The following is a 27,500-nucleotide window of genomic DNA, read 5'->3' on the forward strand; positions in this document are numbered from 1 at the left end:
TGCACGACCACCCTTGGACGGTTTTGAATGACCATAGAAAGTGCAAGTCCTCTAACTAAAAAATTGTGGATTTGTATAAAGGACACACACACAGACAGACATTTTGCCGTTTTTTATATATATATATATGTGTGTGTGTGTGTATAGATATATATACATATATATATATATATTTATTTATGTGTGTGTGTGTGTGTGTGTGTGTGTGAGAGTGTGTGTGTGTGTATGTATGTATGTATGTATGTATGTATGTATATATATATATATATATGTATGTATGTGTGTGTCTGTGTGTGTATAGACATATAAATGTGTAAATGTACATGTGGATATATATATATTTATATATGTATATATAATTCTTTAAATTGTTTCTGCTTTAAAGCTGCAGTCATGCTGAGAAACCATCATTAAAAAAATCATGTGCCCCAGTTGAGTATTGAACTCACAACCTTCAGATTTCAAGCTTGCTTATGAGACTGACATGCTGCCTATTGCGCTACCAGGCCATTCATTATATAGGTATATATTATACATACATATGTGCGTAAGTATATATGTATATATATGTTTATATATGTGTGTGTTTATATATATATATATATATATATATATCTACACATTTTGCGTGTGTGTGTATGTATGTATATGATACACATACACTGTGTGTGTGTGCAGGTTCACTGAATGGTTAAGAACCATGAAGTTTCAGGTTCAATCTCACTATGTACCCATCCATATCGACTAATTGTAAACTGGGGTGGGCGGTGTTTCCTCATGGTCATTAGAGGATATCTCTGTAGCTAAGGTGATTTATATATATATACCACTTGACCATGGGGTTACTCCCCACCCCAGCTTGCAATTGGTCAATATGGACACGTAGGTCTACAACCAGCATGGATAACATGGTGACAGCATGCTGAGGCTTTTATTCAGCAGTGGATCAAAAGTACTGAAACAGAATGTTTTAGACCTGTGAGTGTGTGTGTGTGTGTAAATAAACATGTGTGTGAGTGTGTGTGTGTGTGTGTCTGCCTGAGCTTGTCATTACCATCTTAGTTTTAGTTTTAGACCTGTGAGTGTGTGTATGTGTATGTGTGTGTGGATGTGTGTACATAAACAGGTGTGTGTCTACATGCATGGGCATGTACATCTATATGGTTATGCATGTGTGTGTGTGTGTGTGTGTATCTAAGTGTGAGCATGTGCATATGTGAATGTGTGTGTATTTTTGTGTGTGCTCATGTGTATGTGTAAATGTATGTGCATGTGTTTGTGTGTATGTGTGTGTGTGTTTGTGAGTGTGTGTGTATGTGCAAGTGTATTTGTGAACGTATGTGTGTATATATGAGTGAGTGAGAGTATACAGTAACTAAAACTTCAAACATATGCATACAAATTCATCGAATTATTTTTAAAATGTCAACACAAATTCTTCTATAAGCCACATTTATTTTGCCATAAAAATATAACTATAATTAACACATACCCACTGGCAGAGAGAAAGTGTGCTTATGTGCCTGTGTATATGCATGCCCAGATATAATAACCAACTTCAAACATTTGAATATATGAATTTATAATAATTCATAAAATATTTCTATAAACAATACATTCTTCATACAACATTCAAATACTTCTTTGGAGATTTGTATAATACGAGGGAGACCCAGGAAAACATGGGATGAAGAATCAAGGGCTAATCTCAAAATGCTGAACCTTACGAAGGAGATGACAGAGGACCAAGGTAAGTGGTGCATTGCTGTACTCAAGATGAGCGATCTACCACAACAGAATTAATATCTGAAAACCGAGGTGCCAAGTAAAATGCAATGGTGTTGCTGGTGCCATTGTAAAAAGCAAAGGTACTGGTGCCACAAAAAAAAAATGCACTGGTGATGATGTCATGTAATAAGCATTGGCACTGGTACCTTGTAAAAAGCAATTATGCTGGTGCCACATGAAAATCACTGGTTCTGGTGCCACATAAAAAGCACTAGTGCTGGTGCCACATAGAAAACACTGGTGTTGATGTCACGTAAAAAGCTATGGTGTTGGTGCCATGTAAAAAGCACTGGTACGGGTTCTAAATAAACGGCACAGATGATGGTGCCATGTAAAAAGCACTGATACGGGTTCCACATAAACGGCACAGATGACGGTGCCATGGGAAAAGCACCCAGTACACTCTGTACAGTTATTGGCATTAAAATGGGCATCCAGTTGTAGAAACCAAGCCACAACAGACTACAGAAGCTGGTGCAGCACTTGGTCTAGAAGGAAGAAGAAGATGTGGTATAAAATGGTGGTGATAATGGTGGCATTGCCTCTGCTAATGATGGTAGTAATGGTGATGGTGGTGGGTTGTTGAGATGATGAGGATATTGATGATGATGATGGTGGTGGTGACAATGATGCTGCTGATTATAATGATGAGGAGAATAATGGTTTCAGTGAAGATGATGATGATGATAATGATGATGATGATGATGATGGTATTTCAATAAATAATTTGTGTCAATATTGTTTATTCTCCCATAAAATATATACTCATAGTAGCTGCAGTGATGGTGGTGGTGGTGGTGGTGGTGGTGGTAGTGGTGGCAGTGATGGTGGTGATGGTGGTAGTACTGGCTTTGATCCCTATGGTGATGATGGTGATGATAACAATGACAACGATGATGATGATCATGATGATGATAACAATGATGACGATGATGATCATGATGATGATCCTGATGACGGCGTTGATGATGATGATGATAATGCCAACAATAATAATGATGATGATGCTTACAATAATGATGGTGATGATGATTATGACAATGATGATTATAACAATGATGATGATGATGATGATGATGATAACAATGGTGATGATGATGATGATGATGATGATGATGAAGAATGTGATAATGATATTTCTCGTCTATGATAACCCTTGTCTATATGTTGTTTCCCCTCCATAAAGCATACACAACAAAGGGTCACACAGAAAGGTGAGGCCTTTATTTCCTTGCCGCAATACACCTTCAGCTAATGTATAATACACACTAATTGCACGCTGGTGCATGTAGTATATTGTGTGATACACGTTGTGAAAGTTAAAAGTTACTGGAGAGTTACGGGGCAGAGAGAGGTGAAGAGGGGCAAGCACAACAAAACAAAATTGTGGGTAAAAAAAAAAACATTTGTAATATAATTACACACAGATGCATACACAGGTACACACGCACACACATGTACATACATATACATATACACATACAGCATACACACAACCACATATATATATATATATATATATATATATACTCACACTTAGGAACACTTTCAATGCAAACCTATACATGTATATATACATGTATATAAACATACATGCTATACATATATATATGCATATATATACATATACATATACGTATATATAAATACTCACGCCCATATATGCATACACACACGCATGTATGAATATATATATATGTATATCTATATTCATATATGAGTGTGTGTATGCATATATAAGTATGTGTATATATATTTATATACATTATCCATGCTAGCATGGAAAGCAGACGTTAAACGATGATGATGATATATATGTATATTATCTATCTGTCTATATATAATATATATATATATATATAATATATATATATATATATACATACATACATACATACATACATACATACATACATATATGTAAATGCATATGCGATATATATATAATATGTGTGTGTATACACACACACATATATATATATATGAAATATACATATATATAATATATATGATATATATATATATGTATATATATATATATAATATATATATATACATATTATATGAGATATATATATATATATAATATATATATATAAAATGTCCACATACACACACCCGCATACAAACATACACATAAATACAACTATATTTTTCTAACCTAAGGATGAAATTCGAGATCAGTTGTGGTGGTGGTGATGATGATGATGGTGGTGGTGGTAATGATGATGGGAGGTGGGGTTATAAATTTATGTTCAGAAATTTGGAATAATGACATTGTTAAATTTTAGATCCAAAATTATGAACACACACATATACATATCTGTGTGTGTGTTTGTGTGTGTATAGATACACAAACAGATAGATAGAAGTGTGTGTGTGTATGCATCTCTCTCTCTCTCTCTCTCTCTATATATATATATATATATATGTATATATATTATACACACACACACACACACACACACTTATCAAACCATACACACACATGCAAACACACAAAGACATGCACACACATAAACACACACACACACATGCACAGATATACATGCGTTATATCTGTGTAATATATATTTACATATATATTATATGTATATATAAATATGTATGACATATATATTATGTATATTGTATAATGTGTGTGTGTGAGTGTGTGTGTGTGCGCGTGCATGTGTGAACATAAAAACACACACATACATATATGTATGCAGAAATTGTTATTTTCCTTGTGGTAGTTTAATTTATCAGATCAAAATGAACCGATAATATAAGATAAAGATGCCAAAACCTTCTCTGGAATGAAGCCAAGTGTAAAAGAATCTAAATTTAAATAACTATAATTCTTCTGTTCTCTCCAACCCTTCAAAATTTGTTCTTTCTTTTTTTCTTTTGTATCTATTTCCTCTTGCAAAAGTCTTCATCAAAAAGCATTACCATTTTATTTATGTATTTTAATTCTCACAAAAAACAAATAAAATGTATATTGCAGTACAGAATTTTTATATTTAATATTTTTAGCAAAAGGAATAAATTCATCCCAGGGCTTTGAACCATTTTCACATTCTTATATTTCATTTCTTGCCTACTTTATAAATATGTGTGTGTGTGTGTGGAGGTGCAATGGCTCAGTGGTTAGGGCAGTGGACTTGCGGTCATAGGATCGAGGTTTCGATTCCCAGACCGGGCGTTGTGAGTGTTTATTGAGCGAAAACACCCAAAGCTCCACGAGGCTCTAGCCGGGGTTGGTGGCGAACTCTGCTGTACTCTTTCACTACAACTTTCTCTCAATCTTTCTTCTTGTTTTTGTTGTACCTGTATTTCAAAGGGCCAGCCTTGTAACATTCTGTGTCATGCTGAATCTTCCCAAGAGCTACATTAGGGGTATACATGTTTGTGGAGTGCTCAGCCACTTCCACGTTAATTTCACGAGCAGGCTGTTCTGTTGATTGGATTAACTGGAAACCTTGTTGTTGTAACCAATCAAGTGCTGACAAATAATAAAAGAAATATATATATATATATATTCTTTTATTATTTTACTTGTTTCAGTCATTTGATTGTGGCCATGCTGGAGCACTGCCTTTAGTCAAATAAATCGACCCAGGACTTATTCTTTGTAAGCCTGGTACATATTCCATCAGTCTCTTTTGCCAACCCACTAAGTTATGGGGACACAAACACACTAACATCGGTTGTCAAGCAATGGTGGGGAGGACAAATACAGAAATAAAGACACACAAACATATACACACACATATATATACATATATACAACAGGCTTCTTTCAGGTTCCATCTACCAAATCTACTCTCAAGGCTTTGGTTGACCCAAGGCTATAGTAGAAGACACTTGTCCAAGGTGCCATGCAGTGGGACTAAACCCAGGACCACGTGGTTGGGAAACAAGCTTCTTACCACACAGTCATGCCTGTGCAGCTGATAACAGCACCGCCTGACTGGCACCCGTGTCAGTGGAACATTAAAAGCACCATCCAAGCATGATCATTGCCAGAGTCGCTGACTGGCTCCTGTGCTGGTGGCACATAAAAAGCACCATTCAAGCGTGATCGTTACCAGCGTCGCTTTACTGGCACTTGTGCCGATGGCACATGAAAAACAACATTTGAGTGAGGTCATTGCCAGTGCAGCTGAACTGGATCCTGTGCAGGTGACACATAAAAAGTACCATTTGAGCATTGCTGTCACCAGTACCACCTGACTGGCCCTTGTGCCAGTGGCATGTAAAAGCACCCACTACACTCTTGGAGTGGTTGATGTTAGGAAGGGCATCCAACTGTAGAAACTCTGTCAGGTTGAAAAGCAGGGGCGAATTATGCCTACCTATTCTACAAAAAGATAAAATATTTTGCATTTTATGCATAATAATCAGAGTAACCTTCATAATTCTATTGAATTAGGTGCATATTTTGCCATAAAAGGAAAATGTTACTATCAGTCTATTTTAGTCAAGGTAGGCACTGCCTACCTTGCCTACCCGGGCAGCACATCCCCGGTAGGTAGGTAGGTTGGTAGGTAGGTATGTATGTATGCATGTATGTATGTATGTATGAATGCATGTATCTAGCTATCTATGTATCTATGTATCAATTTATCTATCTATCTATCTATCTGTCTCTATCAGTATGTCTGTCTATCTGTCTGTCTGTCTATCTATCTACTTAAACCTGTGTGTACACACACACTCATGTATATACCGATATAATTCTTATATAATCTAAAGCATTGTTACTCAGAGTTTCATAACCGGATATAGCCAAGCAATCAATAGACAAAACAGTAGCATGCTTTCTATGTGCAGGGCAATATGAATAAGATGTTATACATATTCACATGTGTATACATGGATGTGCACACTTGCATAAACGTGCACACATAAACACAATATGTAAGCACACATACATACATACAAACAAACACACACACATGCACTCACTTAGAAACAGAAAAGTATGCACACACACACATACGCACTAACATACACACAAATACATAAATGAAAGCACACGGCTGCTCTCTGAATAACTATGGCACAAAGCCAGAACTTTAGCCGTATGCATACTTAAAGATACATGCATAGCCATATAAAAGCAAAAATGCAAACACACACACACACACACAAATATGCATATACCCACTCATACACACTTGATTGCTCTCTGATAATTACGGCACAAGGTCGGATCTTTAATTGCAGTAAACTAACTAAATATTCCTTCTGATCAATATACAAGAAGAAAATAATTAACGTAGAGTTTATAAGGGAACACCACCACCCCAGTCCGAGAATCAATTGAACTAATTATGTCAGGCTGTCAGTCCAGTCCAGTCTGGTCAAGTCCTGTCTAGTCCAGTCTAGTCTAGTTTAATGCTGGTCAGTCCAGGGTGTAATTCACATGCTTCAGTGAGCAGCTGTTTAGAGCAGAAAAATCTAGGAAACATCAACTGAACAAAACCAGATGACTAGCATTAAGGACAAGAACACTGGTGTAGTCACTACCACCACCACCACTACCATCACCACAATCGCCATCATCATCATCACCACCACCACCACAACAACAACAACAACAACTACCACCACCACATCTTCCTCCTCCTCTTCCTCCTACATGGCTTCATAGAAACACTAAATTGCACTCAGTGCTTGACTGATTCTTTATTTTATCCACCCCTTTCGATACCCAAGTCCTTAATTTCATTTTGATTGCTTCGTAACAAGTGAAGCACTCTTTCTTCACTTCACCCCATTTCACTACCACCACCAAAACCACCACCACCACACTATGTCCAACCCTACCCAGGCCCACTAACTACTCAACCTGCTTCTCCCTTCCCAGAATGGAACTACCCCCCCCCCATTGAACTACCACCACCCCATTGAAAATTCACCCCAACCCCCCTGTAGCTGTTGACTTGCAACACTTGGAATGGCAGTGGAATGACAAAATCATCAACTTCACTGGTTCCAGGAGGCTTGTGAAGAAGGCCAAGAACACACTTTCATCTCCAAAGATGTCACATCTGTACTTGCAGATGTCACATCTGTATGTGCAGATGTCACATATGTACTTGCAGATGTCACATCTGTACTTGCAGATGTCACATCTGTACTTGCAGATGTCACATCTGTACTTGCAGATGTCACATCTGTACTTGCAGATGTCACATCTGTACTTGCAGATGTCACATCTGTACTTGCAGATGTCACATCTGTACTTGCTTCCTACATATACTGTATTGGGAAAGAAAAAGGTCAATAAATACTTGCCATTACCAACTTCCCAGCTCCTATCAAACTGTCAAACCTTTGAACCCATGACAACTTGGAAAATGGACATTAAACGATGATCATGATCATGATGATGATTCATATTATGCAGGATGTTAACTATGGCTGTTCATCATCATCATCATCATCATCCTCATTTAACGTCCGCTTTCCATGCTAGCATGGGTTGGACGGTTCAACTGGAGTCTGGGGAGCCCGAAGGCTGCACCAGGCCAGTCAGATCTGGCAGTGTTTCTACAGCTGGATGCCCTTCCTAACGCCAACCACTCCGAGAGTGTAGTGGGTGATTTTATGTGCCACCGACACAAGTGCCAGACGAGGCTGGCGAACGGCCACGCTCGGATGTGTGTTTTTTTTTTATGTGCCACCGACACAGGTGCCAGACGAGGCTGGCAGACGGCACGCTCGGATGTGTTTTTATGTGCCACCGACACAAGTGCCAGATGAGGCTGGCGAACGACCACGATCGGATGGTGTTTGTTACGTGCCCACAGCACGGAGGCCAGTCGATGCGGTACTGGCTACGGGCCACGTTCGGATGATGGTTTCTTGTGTGCCACCGCACTTGGTTACCACGTTATGTGATATATCACAGGTATTGTGATATATTCATGCAAATGGAACTTCTTGGTTGAGGACAGCCAGTTCTTGCTTCCCAGAATGTTGGGTTTTTGGAATTCCTTCCTAACATGTTTCTTTTCCTTTTTCCTGCAGAAATGTTAAGTCATCAGTCTCACCAGACATAAGGGTCCATGGAGGAATGTGCAGCCCTTTCCTCCAGACAAAACTCCAAACTCACTCTCAAACACCTTTTTCTCTCTCTCTCTCTCTCTCTCTCTGGCCATTCCCCTTCTTTCTCTCTTTCAACATCTTTCCATACTCTCCTCTTCTCCCTCCATCCCTGCCTTTCCTGTCCTTTCTCTGCTCTCTCTCTCCTTTCACTCTCACCCTCTCCTCACTTTCTTCCTTCTCTTCTCTCACCCTCATTTTTTATTCACTCACCTTCTCCCTCACTCCCTTTTCCCCATTCCCCTCTCCTCCTCCCTCTCCCCTCCCTCCCTCTTCACCTTTCCATCCCTTCCTCTCTCTCCTTCTTCCTCAATTTTTCACTCAATCTCCTTCTCCCTCCTCTCTTCCTTTTCTCTCCCTCTCTCTTTCCACATCTCTCCCCAGTTTTTTCTCTCCCCACCTCCTCTTCTCTCATCATCCTCTCCTTTCTATTCCTCTCTACACCCCTTCTCTTCCTCACTCCCTCAATTTTCTCTCTTCCCTTCTCCCTCCCTCCTTTCCTCACTCTCTTCTGCCTCCTCAATTCCATCTCTCTCTTTTGCTCCACATCTCTCCATACTCTCTTCCTCCTTTTATCTTCATTTCTTTCTTTAATCTCCATCTCCCCTTACTCTTTTCCTCCTTTGCTCTCCATCTCTCCTTACCATCTTCCTCGTTTGCTCTCCATCCTTCCTTACTCTCCTTGCTCTTCCTATTTTGCTCACCATATCTCCTTACTCTCCTCATCCCTGCTCTCCATCTCTCCTTACTTTCTTCCTTTGATCTCCATCTCCCGTTACTCTCTTACTCCTTTGCTCTCTATCCTTACTCTCTTCCTCTGCTCTTCACCTCTCCTTACCATCTTCCTCTATTGCTCTCCATCTATCCTTACACTTCCTCTTTTGCTCTCCATCGCTCCTTACTCTTTACATCCTTTCTTCTCCATCTTTCCTTACTCTCTTCCTTTCATCTCCATCTCCCCTTACTCTCTTTCTCCTTTTCCCGCCATCTCTCCTAGCTCTCTTCATTCTTTGCTCTCCATCGCTCCTTACTCTCTTACTCCTTTGCTCTCTATCCTTACTCTCTTCCTCCTTTGCTCTCCATCTCTCTTTACTCTCTTCCTCCTTTGCCCGCCATCTCTCCTAACTCTCTTTGCCTGCCATCTCTCCTAACTCTTCCTCCTTTACTCTCCATCTCCCCTTACACTCTTCCTACTTTGCTCTCCATCTCTCCTTACTGTCATCCTCATCTGCTCTCCATCTCTTCTTACTCTCTTCTTCCCCTCCCTCACTACTCAGTACAGATTGAAACCCGGGAGAAGCTTCCACACAATCTTCCACCTCTGATTAAACCATCAAAAGAAAAAAAAACATAAAACAACAGAAAAGACCCCCTGAAAAAAACAACAAAAACTAAAAACCAAACATGAGCTCTATTCTGTGTGCCATATATAAATGGAAAAGTTCAAAACGTGATATTTTAAAACAACAGCCACATATGTAGTGGCATGTTCTTCAGTCATCATATGAGAGCCCTCTTCATGACAAACATAGAAATGACAGGAAGATACTTGCATACACATACATGCATATATGCACACAAACATTCACACACACACATGTACATGCATACGTGAAGAAATGCACATGCAAACACACACACATACATGTAGAAACATACACACATATATATAGAAACACACATGCACATATGTGCAGAAACATACACAAACACACACACACATATGCAAACACAAACACACACACATAGATATAGAAACACACAAACACACACATATGTGTCGAAACATAAACACACAAATACATGTAGAAACATAAACACATACATGTGTAGAAACACACACACACACACACAGAACCACACATACATCTAGACACACTCAGACACAAACACATACATGTAGAAACACACATGCAATTGCGCACATACATGTGGAAACACACAGACACACGCACACACACACACACAATTACATATGTACATACAAGCACATACTTATGCACACAGAAATGTACAAGCACATACATTACACACATATATGCACATACACATACACACACAAATACACAAATACATTCACACAGATGTAGAAACATACACACAAACACCCACGTATGTAGAAACACACACACTCATATGCACACAAATACAATGACATGCACCAAAGCAATTCCGGAGAACATCCATAACGGTTGGATTGACATCATTGCTTCAAGGAAACCGAAAATGTCATCAAAAAATATACAAAAATAAATAGTAATTACGTCAATGATACGTAATACTGGTTTCAAATTTTGCCACAAGGCCAGCAATTTTGGGGGAGGGGTAAGTTGATTGCACCAACCCCAGTGTTCAACTGGTACTTAATTTATCAACCCCAAAAGGATGAAAGACAAAGTGGACCTTGGCAGGATTTGAACTCAGAACATAAAGACAGACAAAATGCAGTGAGCATTTTGCCTGGCACAGGTAACAATTCTTGCTGCCTTATAAGATGGTAACATTGGTTTCAAATTTTGCCACAAGGCCAGCAATTATGGGGGAGGGGTAAGTTGATTGCACCAACCCCAGTGTTCAACTGGTACTTAATTTATCAACCCCAAAAGGATGAAAGACAAAGTCGACCTTGGCAGGATTTGAACTCAGAACATGAAGACAGACAAAATGCAGTGAGCATTTTGCCTGGCAATGTAACAATTCTTGCTGCCTTATAAGATGGTAACATTGGTTTCAAATTTTGCCACAAGGCCAGCAATTATGGGGGAGGGGTAAGTTGATTGCACCAACCCCAGTGTTCAATTGGTACTTAATTTATCAACCCCAAAAGGATGTAAGACAAAGTCGACCTTGACATGATTTGAACTCAGAACATAAAGACAGACAAAATGCAGTGAGCATTTCGCCTGGCAATGTAACAATTCTTGCTGCCTTATAAGATGGTAACATTGGTTTCAAATTTTGCCACAAGGCCAGCAATTATGGGGGAGGGGTAAGTTGATTGCACCAACCCCAGTGTTCAATTGGTACTTAATTTATCAACCCCAAAAGGATGTAAGACAAAGTCGACCTTGACATGATTTGAACTCAGAACATAAAGACAGACAAAATGCAGTGAACATTTTGCCTGGCACAGGTAACAATTCTTGCTGCCTTATAAGATGGTAACATTGGTTTCAAATTTCGGCACAAGGCCAGCAGTTTTTTAGAGGTGGGGTGGGGGTCTAAGGCAATGGTTCCTAAACATGTTCGGGCTGCTGCCCCCCTGACACCAAGGCCACATTTCTAGCACTCCCACCCCAACTAACCATCACAAGCCTAGACCTCTTTCTGAAGCAAATTGAAAGCAACTGAATTTCACAAATAAAACTTAACCTAATGAACCCATTATTTTGTTGTTTTTACATGAATTGCTACCCCATTATTGTCCCATGTTTCTTCAATGTCCCCTTGGAACTTTTCACCACCCCCAGTGCAACAATACCACCCACTTTGGGAACCACTAGTCTGAGGCAATTACATTGACCTCCAAGCTCAACTGGTACTTACTTTGTTGATCCCACAAAGGATGAAAGGCTAAGTCAACCTTGGCACAATTTGAACTCAGAATGTAAAAACGGATGAAATGCCGTTAAGCATTTTGCCTGGCATGCTAACAATTCTGCCAGCTTGCTGCCTTATAAGATGGTAATATAAATAATCCTTCCAACTGCGGGTACAAGCTTGAAATTTGTAATGGGGAACTAGTTGATTACATCGCCTGCCCCGCAGTTCTCAACTGGAACTCATTTTATCGACCCCAGAAGGATGAAAGGTTAAGTCGACCTCAGTGGAATTTGAACTCAGAACATAAAGGCAGACGAGATGCTACAGAGCATTTTGTCCAGTGTTGCTAATGCTTCTTCTGACAGATTACCATCTTCCTGCACAAGGCAGGAAAGTTTGTGGGGAGGGAGAAGTTGATATCATCTGCCAGCTCTCCACCTTTCTGCTATAGGCACAAAATCCTGAAATTTTAGAGGGAAAAGTGGCAGTCGATTAGATCGACCCCATTACACAACTGGTACTTAATTTATCGACCCCCCCCCCCCAAAAGGATGAAACACAAAGTCACCCTCAGCAGAATTTGAACTCAGGACATAGCGACAGGTGAAATACCACTAAACATTTCACCTGCCGTGCTAACAATTCTGCCAGCTCACTGCCCTTCTCCACCTTAATAATAATAATAATAATAATAATAATAATAATAATAGTAATAATTTCAAAATTTGGCACAAGGCCAGCATTTTCGCGGAAGTGGGCAAGTTGATTACATCATCCCCAGTGATCAACAGGTACTTATTTTACTGACCCCTAGAGGATGGAAAATAAAGTCAACCTTGGTGGAATTTGAACTCAGAATATAAAAAAGGACAAAATGCTACTGAGCATTTCGCCTGGGATGCTAATGATTCTGCTAGCTCTCCACTTTAATAATAATAATAATAATAATAATAATAATAATAATAATAATAATAATAATAATAATAATAATAATAATAATAATGATCTTTTCTATTAAAGGCACAAAGCCTGAAATTTAGGAGGAGGTGATTAGTCAGTTACATTGGACCCCAATATTTTATTGGTACTTAATTTATCAACCCCAAAAGGAAGAAGGGCAAAATTGACCTTAGTGAAATGTGAACTCAGAATGTAACGTCAGGAGAAATACCATTAAGCATTTCATCCAGTATCCTAACAATTTGCCAGCTCTCCGCCTAATAATAATAATAATAATAATAATAATAATAATAATCCTTTCTTTATTAGCCTAATAATATTGTTATAATGTTATTAATAACGTATAAATATCTAACATAATATCAGACAACAATATAAATAATAATAAATAATGATGATAATAATAATATAATAATAATAATAATAATAATAATAATAATGATAAAATGATGAAACTACTTACACAGATATGCTTTCTCATTCTTTTTCCTCTCTGTCTCCAAGTAGTACCTTGAAGCTGTCTCTATTTTCTTCACCCATACACCTCTGCAACAACAAATTCAGAAAGGAAAATGGAAGGCTATTTATGATAGAAAAATACAGGCAGTGCCAAGCGTACCGTAGAGTATTAGCATCTCTCCTGGGAGAAAGTGGTGCCCATGACCCTGTTGAAAGACCTCAAGGATATCCTTAATCAGGAGGTCAGGACAGGTATGGGATATGCACCATTGCAGCATGTCACTGCATCCACTGTTTGTCAGTACTTGCTTGGGTTGACCCAGGCAACCTCTGGGCAGTATCATAGTCAGTCCCTATCTCCATGAGATATTTCCTCATCTGCTATGGCCATGTGGCCAATCAATGAGCCACCACCTCAGATGGATCCTCAGTAAAGAGAACACAATATGCAGGATCCAATACAGAAAATCGAGCAACATGACCAAGCAGTCTGAACTGATGCTTGTGAATCAAAAAATGCATCCTGGTTTCAGAGTATGGTCAGTCATTGGTTGGTGATGAAATCTAACCAATCATAACTCATAATCCTGCAAAGCGTCCTGATACCAAAGAAGTTCAGGCTTGGCCAAAGTAGCCAAGGTGCTAAATGACGGTGTTAAATGGACAACTGATCTAATCTATAAAGTGTGGGATTTGAACCCCAAATGCAAGGAAATAAAATAAATACTGCAAAGCAATAGCTCCAATATTCCTGCAATTCTGTTGAAGCACTGCTCTGAATTGGAACTTTTTAATGCCCACCCCACCTCAAAAAAAAAAAGAAAAAAAGATGTAAGTCAAAATTAACCTCAACAGGATTTGAACTCAAAGCACACAGAATCAGACCAATACTATGAGTCATCTGACTCGTAGTTTTGGTCATTATCTGATGTTTTAATCATTATCATCATCATTTAAGGTCTGTTGTCCATGCTGGCATGGGATGGATGGTTTGACTGGGCTGGCATGCAGGAAGGCAGTGCCAGGCTCCAGTCTGATTTGGCATGGTTTTCTACGGCCAGATGCCCTTCCTAATGCCAATCACTCTGAGAGTGTAATGGGTGCTTTTACGTGCCACCAGCACAGGTGGCATTGGATTCTGCCAAATCATCATAGCATTGACAATGTTGGCACTGTGGGGCAGTTCTGGAAGTGCAAAGAGTGTATGTAATGTTCATAATGCTTATAAAGGTGGCAGGGTCGCAGGGTGGGCAATGCTTGTGGTGTAAGTAGATATTAGCAGTGTCAGCAATGTTGGCATTTCTAGAACAGAGGCAATACATTCTGGAACATTTTAGAAAACAGAAAGACAAATAAGAGAGAGAGAGAGAAGGATGGGGATTTCAGAATGTTCTAGAACAGAGCAAAAAAACACATCTAGATAGCACAAAGAATTCAGAGTTCAAATTCCGCCGAGGTCGACTTTGCCTTTCATCCTTTTGGGGTTGATAAATTAAGTACCAATTATGCACTGGGGTTGATGTAATCGACTCAATCTCTTTGTCTGTCCTTGTTTGTCCCCTCTATGTTTAGCCCCTTGTGGGATTTTGACCTCTAAATTTTGGGAAAAAAAGTGCGGATTATACTCGAGGATTTACGGTATTTTTTTTCCTTTGTTATTTACTGCTTATATGTTATTATATGGCTTAGTGGTTAAGGTATTCTGCTCACGATCATAAAGTCATGAGTTCAATTCCCAGCAACGTGTTGTGGTCTTTGAGCAAGACACTTTTTTTCATGTTACTCCAGCCCACTAAGCTAGCAAAAATGAGTAGCACCTGTATTTCAAAGGACCAGCCATGTTACAGTCTGTGTCATGCTGAATCTCCCTGGGAAGGGTATACATGTCTGTGGAGTACTCAGCCACTTGCATGTTAATTTTACAAGCAAGCTGTTCTGTTGATCGGATCAACTGGAACCCCTGCCATTGTAACTGATGGAGAGCCATTTTTTTTTTGTGGGGGGTTTATATGCTATTAAATCTTTCTCAAAATATTATTCCAAACATGAAACAATATCATCATTATGTATGTTTGGAGATGTTGCTTGGGTAAGTTAGGGGAACAACTTGGGGTCTCAGAAGGAAACCTAATTTTTCTTTGAAGGCGGTGGGGGTGGAGCTGACCACACACTTGTGATAAACAAGGACAGATATATCATAAGTGTTCTCAGTATGTGACTGCTTTTATCAAACCCAGAAAAGTCATGTGCAAAGTCGATCTCAACAATTTGAACTTCAGATGCACAAACCAAAAGCAAACACAGATAAATACACTTTTTACTAATTTTGCCATTCCACTCACTTTACAATTTTATATCACATTGATTGCATAACAATAACAACAACAACAGTAACAAAAAGAATGATGATGATGATGATGATGATGATGACAATGATGAAGGGATATCATAGTTATACATATGTGAGTGTATGTGCATATATTTACATTCACACATACAAACAAGCACACACACACATACACACTTAACAACAACAACAATGATGATAATAATAAAGGGATATCTTATATATCTATTGTGTATATATATATATATATATATATATACATACATACATATATATAAGTATGCAGGTAGACATGCATATCAACACACACACACATACATATGTACAAACACACACGCCTCCAATATAATTGCTTCTGGCAGTAAGTTAAATTGGCACTTAAAGAATTATGTGATGCCAAAACCATCTTTGTAGTAGTTGTTGTTGCTGTTCTGTAGCTCCAGGTCAACACTGATTGAGCAGACACATGGTCAAAGACATTCCGGCCACAACCATCCTATCTATTTATGGACTTATCCAGATTACATTATCTAATGTGCGTTCTTCCCATTTTTAAGACTACCAAACGTGATCCAATGATAATTTGGCTGCTACTTATAGCAAGATCAAACAACCACAGAGATGTTTCCTCATTAGTGCATAGGTAGTGGTGTAGTGGTTGTAGTCGTTATTGTAGCAGGTTTGTAGTTGTAGTTGTTATTGTTGGTTGTGGTAGTATTGGTGGTGTTGGTAGTGGTGGTGGTAGTGGTTGTGGCATCACTCATCCCAGATCAGTCCTAATTGAGCAGAAGTTAAGATCAAAGGCATTCTAGTCATCTTAATTTCAGTCATAGAATACTGATGTTTTACGAGTTGTATATATATCCTTGTCTTTTGAAAATGCTTAGGAGTGATTTTTCAGGAAGATTTAACTTCTACTATAGCCTTGGGCCGACCAAAGCCTTGTGAGTGGATTTGGTAGATGAAAACTGAAAGAAGCCTGCCGTATATATATATATATATATATATATATATATATATACATACATGTATGTGTGTCTGTGTTTGACCCCCACCCACCCAACATCACCTGACAAACGATGCCGGTGTGTTTACATCCCCGTAACTTAGCGGTTCAGCAAAAGAGACCGATAGAATAAGTACTAGGCTTACAAGGAATAAGTCCTGGGGTTGACTTGCTCGACGAAAGGCGGTGCTCCAGCATGGCCACAGTCAAATGACTGAAACAAGTAAAAGAGTAGAGTAACTATTTCTAGCAGGTCAAGTAGCCACTAACAACACAACAACCACATCAATGTTCTTATTGTTGTCATTGATGCTGTTGCATGCATTGTTATTGTTATTGTTGTAGGCATTCCAGCTATGACCATCCATCCTAATTTCAGTCATAGGATAATGCAGATCTATAAACTATACATACCCTTTTCTTTGAAAGATGCATCTCTCTATATATAAACGGCAGTTTGTCTGTGTGTGTTTCTGTGTGTCTGTTTGGTTGTACCCTCACCCTGACCACGGCTTTCAACCAATTCTGATGAAACTTGACACACACATAGCCCAATGTCATAATTCAAAACTAACGCAGCGAAAATTTTGAAAAGTTCCCCCAGTTCTGAAAAAATCGATAAATTCGACATGGGGTCGAGAATCAGAAACACAAACCACTGACTGTCTAGGGGACGCAACTCGACCTTTTTTAACTCTCAAAAAAAATTTACCATCATTTTTTTTTCCATTTTTTTGCTATTTTTTGGCTATAACTCTCTAAAAATGCTTTATAGTTATTTCCCTTACAAACCTGAGCAACACCGGGCGATACTGCTAGTGTTAAATAATATGCAAACACTATAATTGTAGACAACGGGGCAAAATGGATTAATGTAAGTGTTGTTTTTATTGTTGCTGTCATCGTCACCGTATTTGTTCTCCCTTACTGCTATCAGTGTTGTGAAATAAAAGCCAGTTTTTACCTGTCATTGGCACTTCCTGCTTTCAAATTGTAAGTTTGGTTTATGTGGCATAACTGAAAGTGACATGGTGTGTCATATTCTCCATCTGTCCCTGTCTTCAGCATCACTTCATTCAAAAAAATAGGCTGCAAATAAACAAATGAAACAAAGAACTCAATACTTATGGTGCTGCACCATTATAATTCTGAGCAACAAAAAAAAAAAATGAACATGGCTGTGTGGTAATATTATTACAATCCTGCAATCAAGAGTACGACACCCTAACCACTAGGCTTTGTCTTCCCTAATCCACTACCACAATGTTTAAAATTAATGACTCATAGATAGTCTTGGCTTGCTTACCAACCACATGGTTCCGGGTTCAATCCCAATGCGTGGCACCTCGGGCAAGTGTCTTCTACTATAGCCTCGGGCCTTCCAAAGCCTTGTGAGTGGATTTGGTAGACGGAAACTGAAAGAAGCCTGTCATATATATGTATGTATGTATGTGTGTGTATATGTTTGTGTGTGTGTGTCTGTCCCCCCAACATCGCTTAACATCCGATGCTGGTGTGTTTACGTCCCCGTAACTTAGCAGTCCGGCAAAAGAGACTGACAGAATAAGTACTAGGCTTACAAAGAATAAGTCCTGGGGTCAATTTGTTCGACTAAAGGCGGTGCTCCAGCATGGCCACAGTCAAATGACTGAAACAGGTAAAAGGGTAAAGGGTCTCTAACATAGGCACAAAGCCTTAAATTTGGGTGAAGGGGTACAATTAATGATGTCAACCCCGAATTTGACCAGTATTTTTATTTTATAAACCTTGGAAGGACGAAAGGTAAATTGAGCCTAGAGTGTAAAGGGATACTACTAAACATTTCAAGGCATTTTATGCAGTTCCTTTAGCTCTCGTTCTGATAATCTGACACCCTTGAAAGGGAAATAATAAAAATGATGAATAATGAATGAAATAAATAAATGAACACTGATAGAGTTACATCATAAAGTTCCATGACAAGGTAAGGCAGATTGAAGAAGAGAAGGAAAATGAGAAATTGTATTGTTTAAGCTATTAAAGATAATGGACAATGTGTTGTAATTAGTAAATCATTAGGTAATGAGATTATTGAAAGATGAGTATTGCTAAAATGCATTAATTTCTAGCAGAGGAAAAGGGCACAATTTTTAGAGAGAAGCATAGTCAAATTAAATGAATCCCACCAAAGTATTTGGTGAGTGTTAATTTAAGAGACTCCAGAATCATGAAAGGCAGAGTAAAACTTGGCAGGATTTGAACTCAGAACGTAAAGAAACAACCATATTTTGTGACATAAAAGATGCATGAGCATATTAAATGCATCCTGTTTTCAGCAACTCATATTCAGGAGAAAAAAAAATTTAATGCATTAAAGCTTGAGAGGATCAACTTCACATTGAGGACCCAGGATGAGTTTTTTTTTTTGAGACATTTTTTATATGCCATAAAATACAATAAATTTAAATAACTGCAAAATGTTTTGTTCAATACTCTTTTACTCTTATCAGTCATTTGACTGTGGCCATGCTGGAGCACCGCCTTTAGTTGAGCAAATTAACCCCAGGACTTATTCTTTGTAAGCCTAATACTTATTCTATCAGTATCTTTTGCCGAACTGCTAAGTTACGGGGACGTAAACACCAGCATCGGTTGTCAAGCAATGTTGGGGGGACAAACACAGACATACAAACATACACACATATATATATATATATATATATATATATATATATATATATATATATATATACATATATACGACAGGCTTTTTTCAGTTTCCGTCTACCAAATCCACTCACAAGGCTTTGGTCAGCCCAAGGCTGTAGCAGAGGACACTTGCCCAAAGTGCCATGTAGTGGGACTGAACCTGGAACCATGTGGCTCGTAAGCAAGCTACTTACCACACAGCCACTCCTACACCTACTCTACCAAATGTCTTGTAACTCTCAATGGATCATTTGCACCATTCTATCAATGTTCCATTGGAAGTCTGGATATACCTAAGTTTATCCAATGTGTGCCAGGGGTAGCTATAATGACTTATCAGGAAAGTTAATCTACAACAGACTAGCATCCTATCAAGGAGGTGTTATGTTCTCTCTCAACTATATGTTCCATACATGATTCTTTTTTTGAACTCATTTTTTTCCATACTTGCCTTGCGGGAATGGTTTACCATTTGGAGTAATTCTATTCATAACTGGATGGTGTAAGTAGGGACTATACATGTTAAACATGTGAGATGGTGAAATATGACCTTCAGTTGTAGATTTTCATGGGACAATTACAAGTGACTGAGACGTTTTGGTGAGTTGCTGTGCTTAAGAAGACACATCAAGCTAAGTGAAATCATGGTCATGACCAGTGCTGGTGACATGTAAAAGGCACCCACGCTGGTGACACATAAAAGGCACCTGTGCCAGTGACACATAAAAGATACCCAATATACTCTGAAGAGTGGTTGGCATTAAGGAAGGCATCAGTTTGTAGAAACCAAGTTAAAATAGATGACTGGAGCCAAGTGAGCTCTCTGGCTTACAAACTCTGATCAAATCATCTAACCCATGCCAGCATGGAGAATAGACGTATGATGATGATAATGATGATGATGATGATATGAATAAATGATGTACTACTATGAATAGTAGAGGAAGTATTATGAATGGCAGAGAAAGTGCTATTAATGGTAGAGAAGTTACTATGAATGCTACAAGGAATAGTACATGAAGTACTATTAATAGAAGTTGTACTATGAATAATGTAAATGAAATTATTCATGGTAGAAATGGTACTAAGAAGGGTAAAATTATCAACTATTTGAATGGGGGAAAAAAATCATTATAAAATTTCAAATATACAAGTTTAACGGAAAAAAATTTCATCACATATATTTAAGAAAGTAGCTTTTCTTACCATTTTGTACATACGAAACTGGGCTTTTGACTTGATGTTGAAGGTAAAGCTATTGCGATTGGATCCTTGCGACTGTGCAAGCAGTAGGAAATCATTGAAGAGGAAACCAACCAGCTCCTTGTTGCTCTTAGCCTGAAAAAGACACAGTGAGATTTATGTGTCAATTTATCATTACAAAAGCATTCATGTGTACACAGGCATACATCTCTCTGTTTGTATTTCTCTCATACTCTCTCTCTCTCTCTCTCTCTATAGTCTGTTTCTCACATTCACCAACTGCCATGACCTAACATCTCACCCATACTCTCTCTTTCCAGATGAGCAAGCCATGCGTTCACCTCTTCGGCAAGACACTTGCTCCTTCCTACCTATCATACACAGTTGAGGGAGGGGGTTATCTTGCAGGTACTCGGTGGCTTCACCAGTGCTGGTGCCACAAAAAAAAAAAGGCATCTAGTAGATTCTGTGACATGGTGGGCACTAGGAGGAGCATCCAGCCATAATAACCACACAAAAGCAAACATTGGAACATGGTGCAGCCTTCAGGCTTGTCTGTTCATGTTCAACATCCAACCTATGCCAGTATAGAAAAGGGTACATTAAATGATGATGATGATATATGTGTATATATATATATATATATATATATATATATATATATATATATATGTGTGTATATATATAAACAATTACAGCATGGAAGGTGTTTATAAGCCATTTAAGAAACACATAAAAACCATTAGATTCACTTCAACATTTCAATTTAATTTGCCAAAATATTTTCAGAGCTTTGAGACTGCGACTTGTTCACTGACAAAATTCCGTGCTGCATCTGCAAATTAAATTTAAATGTCGAAGTGAATCTAACGGTTGTGTGTTTCTTAAATGACTTATAAACACCTTCCATGTTGCAATTGTTTTCATGCAAGTACATTTCTGTAATATATATATATATTTGAAAAAAGAAAAAGAATGAATTCACTAGTAATTCTAATCAGTTTAATTTATTATTTTTTAATTTTTTAATAATATAGGTTTTAGTTCGTAGATCTAGTAAGTTCTTTGTTAACTTGGATGTGGAGAATTTTTTTTTTTTTTTATTCTTGTTAACTTTTTTGGAGAACTTCCTCACATTCATTGTCAAACAAATCTGACAACGAATGCGAGAAAGTTTTCCAAAAAAGTTAACAAGAAAAATTTCTTTTGAAATTCTTCACATCCAAGTTAATAAAGAACTTACTAGATCTACGATCTAAAACTTATATTGTTAAAAAATTTTTTTAACAAATTAAGCTGATTAGAACTACCAGTGAAATCATTCTTTTTCTTTTTTCAAATACACCCAACTATACCAAGGATTCCATACATTTTCCAACATATATATATATATATACACACACGCACACACATATACAGGGTGTCCAGAAAGTTTCGCCAGATTTTTATTTTATTGTACATTGTTTCATTTGTAGACATTAGTCATCATTGTTCTATACAATAAAATTAATTGAAAAACCTACAATAGTTTTCAAAATAAGAATTGGGCAAAACTTTTTGGACACCCTATGTATATATATATATATATTCAAAAATTGTGAAGCATGACTGTCACCACTACTACATGAACCTGAAGATTGCATAATTTAATGCATGAAAGTACTAGTTCAATCAGAATGAACATTTAACATTCTATTATTTTATTTTATCTTATTATATTATATTATCTTATATTATGTCATTATAAGATTGTAAATAAAACGTGAAAATCAGACAAGGTTGGAATTCCTTTTATTAATATATATATATATTCATATATGTTCATATATATCAGTCATTGGACTGTAACCATGCTGGGGCACTACCTTGAAGTTCTACTCAAACAAATTAACCTCAGTACTTATGTGCTTTTCTTTTTTAAAGTCTTTTGCTGAACCACTAAGCTACGAGGGTGTAAACAAACCAACACTGGTTTTTAGCTGGTGTGGTGGGTCCAAACACAAACACACTCATATACAGCTAGATAGACATATAGAAACATGCGTGAGTATGTGTATGTCCATATATATATATATATATATATCATCGTTTAACATCCTCCTTCCATGCTGGCATGGGCAGACAGTTTGACAGGAGTGGCCAGGCAGAAGACTGCACCAGACTTCTGTGTCTGTTTTCACATGGCTTTTATGGCTGGATACCCTTCCTAATATCAACCACATATATATACACACACACATATAAAATATGCATACACAGACATATGCACATACACACACACACACACACACACTTTTACAAAGCTAAGTCAGAGAAATTTACATCAGAGCATTTACCTTGTATAAAGTACCAGAGTGTAAGAATTTTCTTGGTCCCAGACAATTGGTGACAGAATTAAAAGTTAATTTCTGCAAAAGAAAAGAAGCATTGGAAGTTATAAAGAAAAGAATCCAACTTATTAAAAGTCGATATTGAGGAATAAGTCAGGAACAGTAATAGAAACGTGTGTGTGTGTGTGTGTGTGTGTGAGAGAGAGAGAGAAAGAAAGAGTGCGTTTGTGTGTAGATTTGACTAATTTTCTCTTTTTCTCCTCTTTCTCTCTTACCCTACACAGTCACACATATATACATGCACGTATGTAAGTATATATGTGTATGTGTGCATTTATACACACACACACACACACACACATATATATATATATATATAAATAAGGGAACAAGGTGTACGTACGCCACAATAGTATATGTATAAAAATATATATAAAAATACAAAATGGGACAAGAACGCAAAACATTCAAATAGACGATACAAAAAACGGACGGGTCATTCGAAGCGTCTAATCTTCAGTCAAGAACCGGATCATCCTCGCAATTTCGGCTGATTAATCTTGGACCCATCCGTTTTTTGTATCGTCTATTTGAATGTTTTGCGTTCTTGTCCCATTTTGTATTTTTATATATATTTTTATACATATATATATATATATATATATATATATATGTTTGCATGTGGATGGATATATATATATATATATTTATATATGTGTGTCTGTGTGTGTGTGTGTGGGCGCAATAGCCCAGTGGTTAGGGCAGCAGACTCACAGTCGTAGGATTGCAGTTTCAATTCCCAGACTGGGTGTAGTGAGTGTTTATTGGGCGAAAACACCTAAAGCTCCACAAGGCTCCAGCAGGGGGTGGTGGCGATCCCTGCTATACTCTTTCACTGCAACTTTCTCTCAATCTTTCTTCTGTTGGCCTGCTCGCTTAACCAGTGGGGTGGCGTCATTTGAAGGCTAAAACAATGCAAAGTACATTGTGGCCAGCGATGTGTAGCAACACATGATAGCCTGGTCGGTCACGTGATATATATATATATATATGTAAATATATATATGGCAAATGAAAGACGGAAGATGGAATATACGAGAATCTATTATTAATCACAACAATTGTTTCGACACATCTAGCATCGATTCATTTGCCATATGTATAACGATCAGTGAAAGTAACAGTGCTTTACCAGTAAGCTACCAGGTGTAAACCATTTGTTTTATTACGTATATATATGTATGTAACTATTTAGACTTTGGGCATGTCTATTAGTATGTCGATTAAAGCACATTCACTGTTTGGGCTACCTGATGTCATCTGCAGTAACAATATAATTTTCACTGGGTCTACATCAGGAAATCCACAGCGTTTATTGAGTTGATAATTGATAAAGGAAACGGAAGATGGATTTAGTACAAAACTTTACTCAACATGATGATCATTTTGACCCATCCTGCATCTGTCACATAGGATATTGTGCATCTGATAACATTGTATTAATAAGTACAGGCTGTGTTACTTCAGGTGCTTGGTGTAGAAAAATATCCCACCAGATATACTGAGATCTCCTTGGCATGTTGTTCTAGCTAATTGCACATTGGTACACTGACAAAGTGTTACCGACAATAGTAATAAGAGTTGGCTATAGTTGACCATGAATATATAACATAAATTTAGATCATAATGGTAGAGAATAAAATCTGTCAAAGAAAGTTAAGATTATGAAGGATGGCTATACATTCTTTGACATGAACACATATATAGGTGGAAGGAAGCAACGAAAAAAGAGAAAGAAAAAAGAAAGAAAGCCAAGGAGAAAGAGAAAAATACAGGTGGGTCTAAGAATTGGCCAACAATATAAACAGGTTTAATGTTTTTAAGACTATAAATAATGCTTCAAGTGCTCTTCAGCGAAATCTGCATTAGACGAAGAATATCTTCAACAAAGAAATGGATAAAGTATCAAAAGAAAATAAAAAAAAATGATAGAAAACAAAGTATCAAATAAGTTTGCTAAATAACTGATAAGATTAGATAAAGAAGCTAATAAGATAAAGCATACAAGATATCGTTCCTCTCTCATGGATATCATGAATTCATCATCATCAACATCATCATTTAGAGTCCACTTTCCATGCTAGCATGGGTTGGACGATTTGACTGAGGACTGGCAAACCTGATGGCTGCACCAGGCTCCAGTCTGATCTGGCTGAGTTTCTGCAGCTGGATGCCCATCCTAACGCCAACCACTCCGAGAGTGTAGTCAGTACTTTTACGTGCCACCGGCACAAGGGCCAGTCAGGCAGTACTGGCAATGGCCATGCTCAAATGGTGTTTTTTACATGCCACCTGCTCAGGAGCCAGTCCAGCGGCACTGGCAACAACCTCGCTCGAATGCTTTTTCACATGCCACCAGCACAAGTTCCAGTAAGGCAACTCTGGTAATGATCACTCTCGAATGGTGCTCTTTACGTGCCACCCGCACAGAAGCCAGTCAACTGCTCTGGCAACGATCATGCTTGGATGGAGCTCTTAGCGTTCCACTAGCATGGATGCCAGTCATCGAAATTGATTTCGATTTCACTTGCCTCAACAGGTCTTTGCAAGCAGAGTTTAGTGTTCAATGAAGGAAAGGTACGCATAAGTGGGCTGGTTACACCCCTGGTATAGGCCTTGGGTTATGGTCTCACTTGGCTTGCCAGGTCTTCTCAAGCACAGCATATTTCCAAAGGTCTCAGTCACTAGTCCTTGCCTTATATACATATATATATATATATATATATATTCCTCCTCAGTATACATTTTTAAAGATTGAAGGTGAAATGTAAAAACAATAAGATAAAGATGATGGTGATAATAAAAATAATAATGATTCTTTCTAGTATAAGCACAAGGTCTAAGCACAAGGAAAGGGACTAGTCAATTACATCGACTCCAGTGTGTGACTGGTATTTATTTTATCAATCTTGAAAGGTTGAAAGGCAAAATGAACCTCAGCAGAATTTGAACACAGAACATAAAGATGGACAAAATGCAGCTAAGTATTTTGCCCAAGGTGTTAATAATTCTGCCAGCTCATCACCTAATAATAATAATGACGATGACGACAACGCCAGTGCCGCCGATGAATGCCCTGATGCAGTACCAGGCAGTGGCTCTCGTGGCTTCTGATCTTAAATGATTGGGAGTGTTATCCTGTACATTGTTTTGTCTAGGTATGAAAGATGGGCTACAGCAAATATTCTGCTCAATTTCACAGATTTGCTTGTCAGTTGTTTGACCTTAACCAGTTGAGCATGTCTCTTAGTGGCTGATGATATGTACATCTCTGATCATGCACAGAAGTAGTCAGGGAGCATCATAGTCATCTGTTGAGAGGAATTTTTGGGGTTTGGATAATTCACCACTGGAAACATGGGTGTTTCATTCAACATTCTGGAACAACCCTTATTCAGGGACCTTGTGAGTGGGATGGGCTACTCAACCTGAAAAAAATCCTAACTGGGCCCCACCTGCAAGGTCAAGTGCTGTTTACTTTGATATAAGATCACCATGTTGGCACTCTTCTTTTAATTTTGACTCTATATCTTCAGGAGGAGTTACCTCAACCCTTTATATATTAACCAAAATGAAGTAGATTGACAAAATTATTTTTTGAACCAGTTGAAGACACACGAGATGTCGAAATATCGTTCACATAATAATAATAATAATAATAATAATAATAATAATAATAATAATAATAATAATGATGGTGATGATGATGATAATAATAATAATCGTCTCTAAAATAGGCACAAGACAAGCAATTTTTGATGGTAGGGTTAATTAATTTTATTGACCCCAATACTCAACTGGTACTTTATCAACTCTGGAAGGATACAATGCAAAATTGATTTTGGTGGGATTTAAACTGACATCATAAAGAGTCAAAACAAACATTGAACTCAGAACATTAGGGTGAGCTTATTGCTGAGCCACATAGACCACTGCATGAGCTTACACTGTTTCAAACTGGGTTCCCTTCCTCCCATGTTAAGTGGCTTGCTGTAAAATTTTAAAAAATAAGACTGAA

The 27,500-nt window shown here is 37.9% G+C and overlaps 1 protein-coding gene across 13 annotated transcripts in view; it reads right to left on the minus strand.

The window, feature by feature from the left end:
• The window catches only part of LOC115219624 (intersectin-1), a 424,167-nt gene that overhangs the window by 31,648 nt on the left and 365,019 nt on the right, over nucleotides 1-27,500 (minus strand). For all 13 annotated transcript variants that reach the window (XM_036509616.1, XM_036509621.1, XM_036509620.1 and 10 more), the window contains 4 exons: nucleotides 23,429-23,500; nucleotides 21,096-21,227; nucleotides 18,166-18,290; nucleotides 13,853-13,935 (listed from right to left, as the gene is read on the minus strand). In XM_036509616.1, the coding sequence (XP_036365509.1) occupies nucleotides 13,853-13,935; nucleotides 18,166-18,290; nucleotides 21,096-21,227; nucleotides 23,429-23,500 (412 nt within the window). The remainder of the gene's footprint in view (nucleotides 1-13,852; nucleotides 13,936-18,165; nucleotides 18,291-21,095; nucleotides 21,228-23,428; nucleotides 23,501-27,500) is intronic.

Source organism: Octopus sinensis, linkage group LG15, assembly GCF_006345805.1.
Source record: "Octopus sinensis linkage group LG15, ASM634580v1, whole genome shotgun sequence".
Classification (NCBI taxonomy): domain Eukaryota; kingdom Metazoa; phylum Mollusca; class Cephalopoda; order Octopoda; family Octopodidae; genus Octopus; species Octopus sinensis.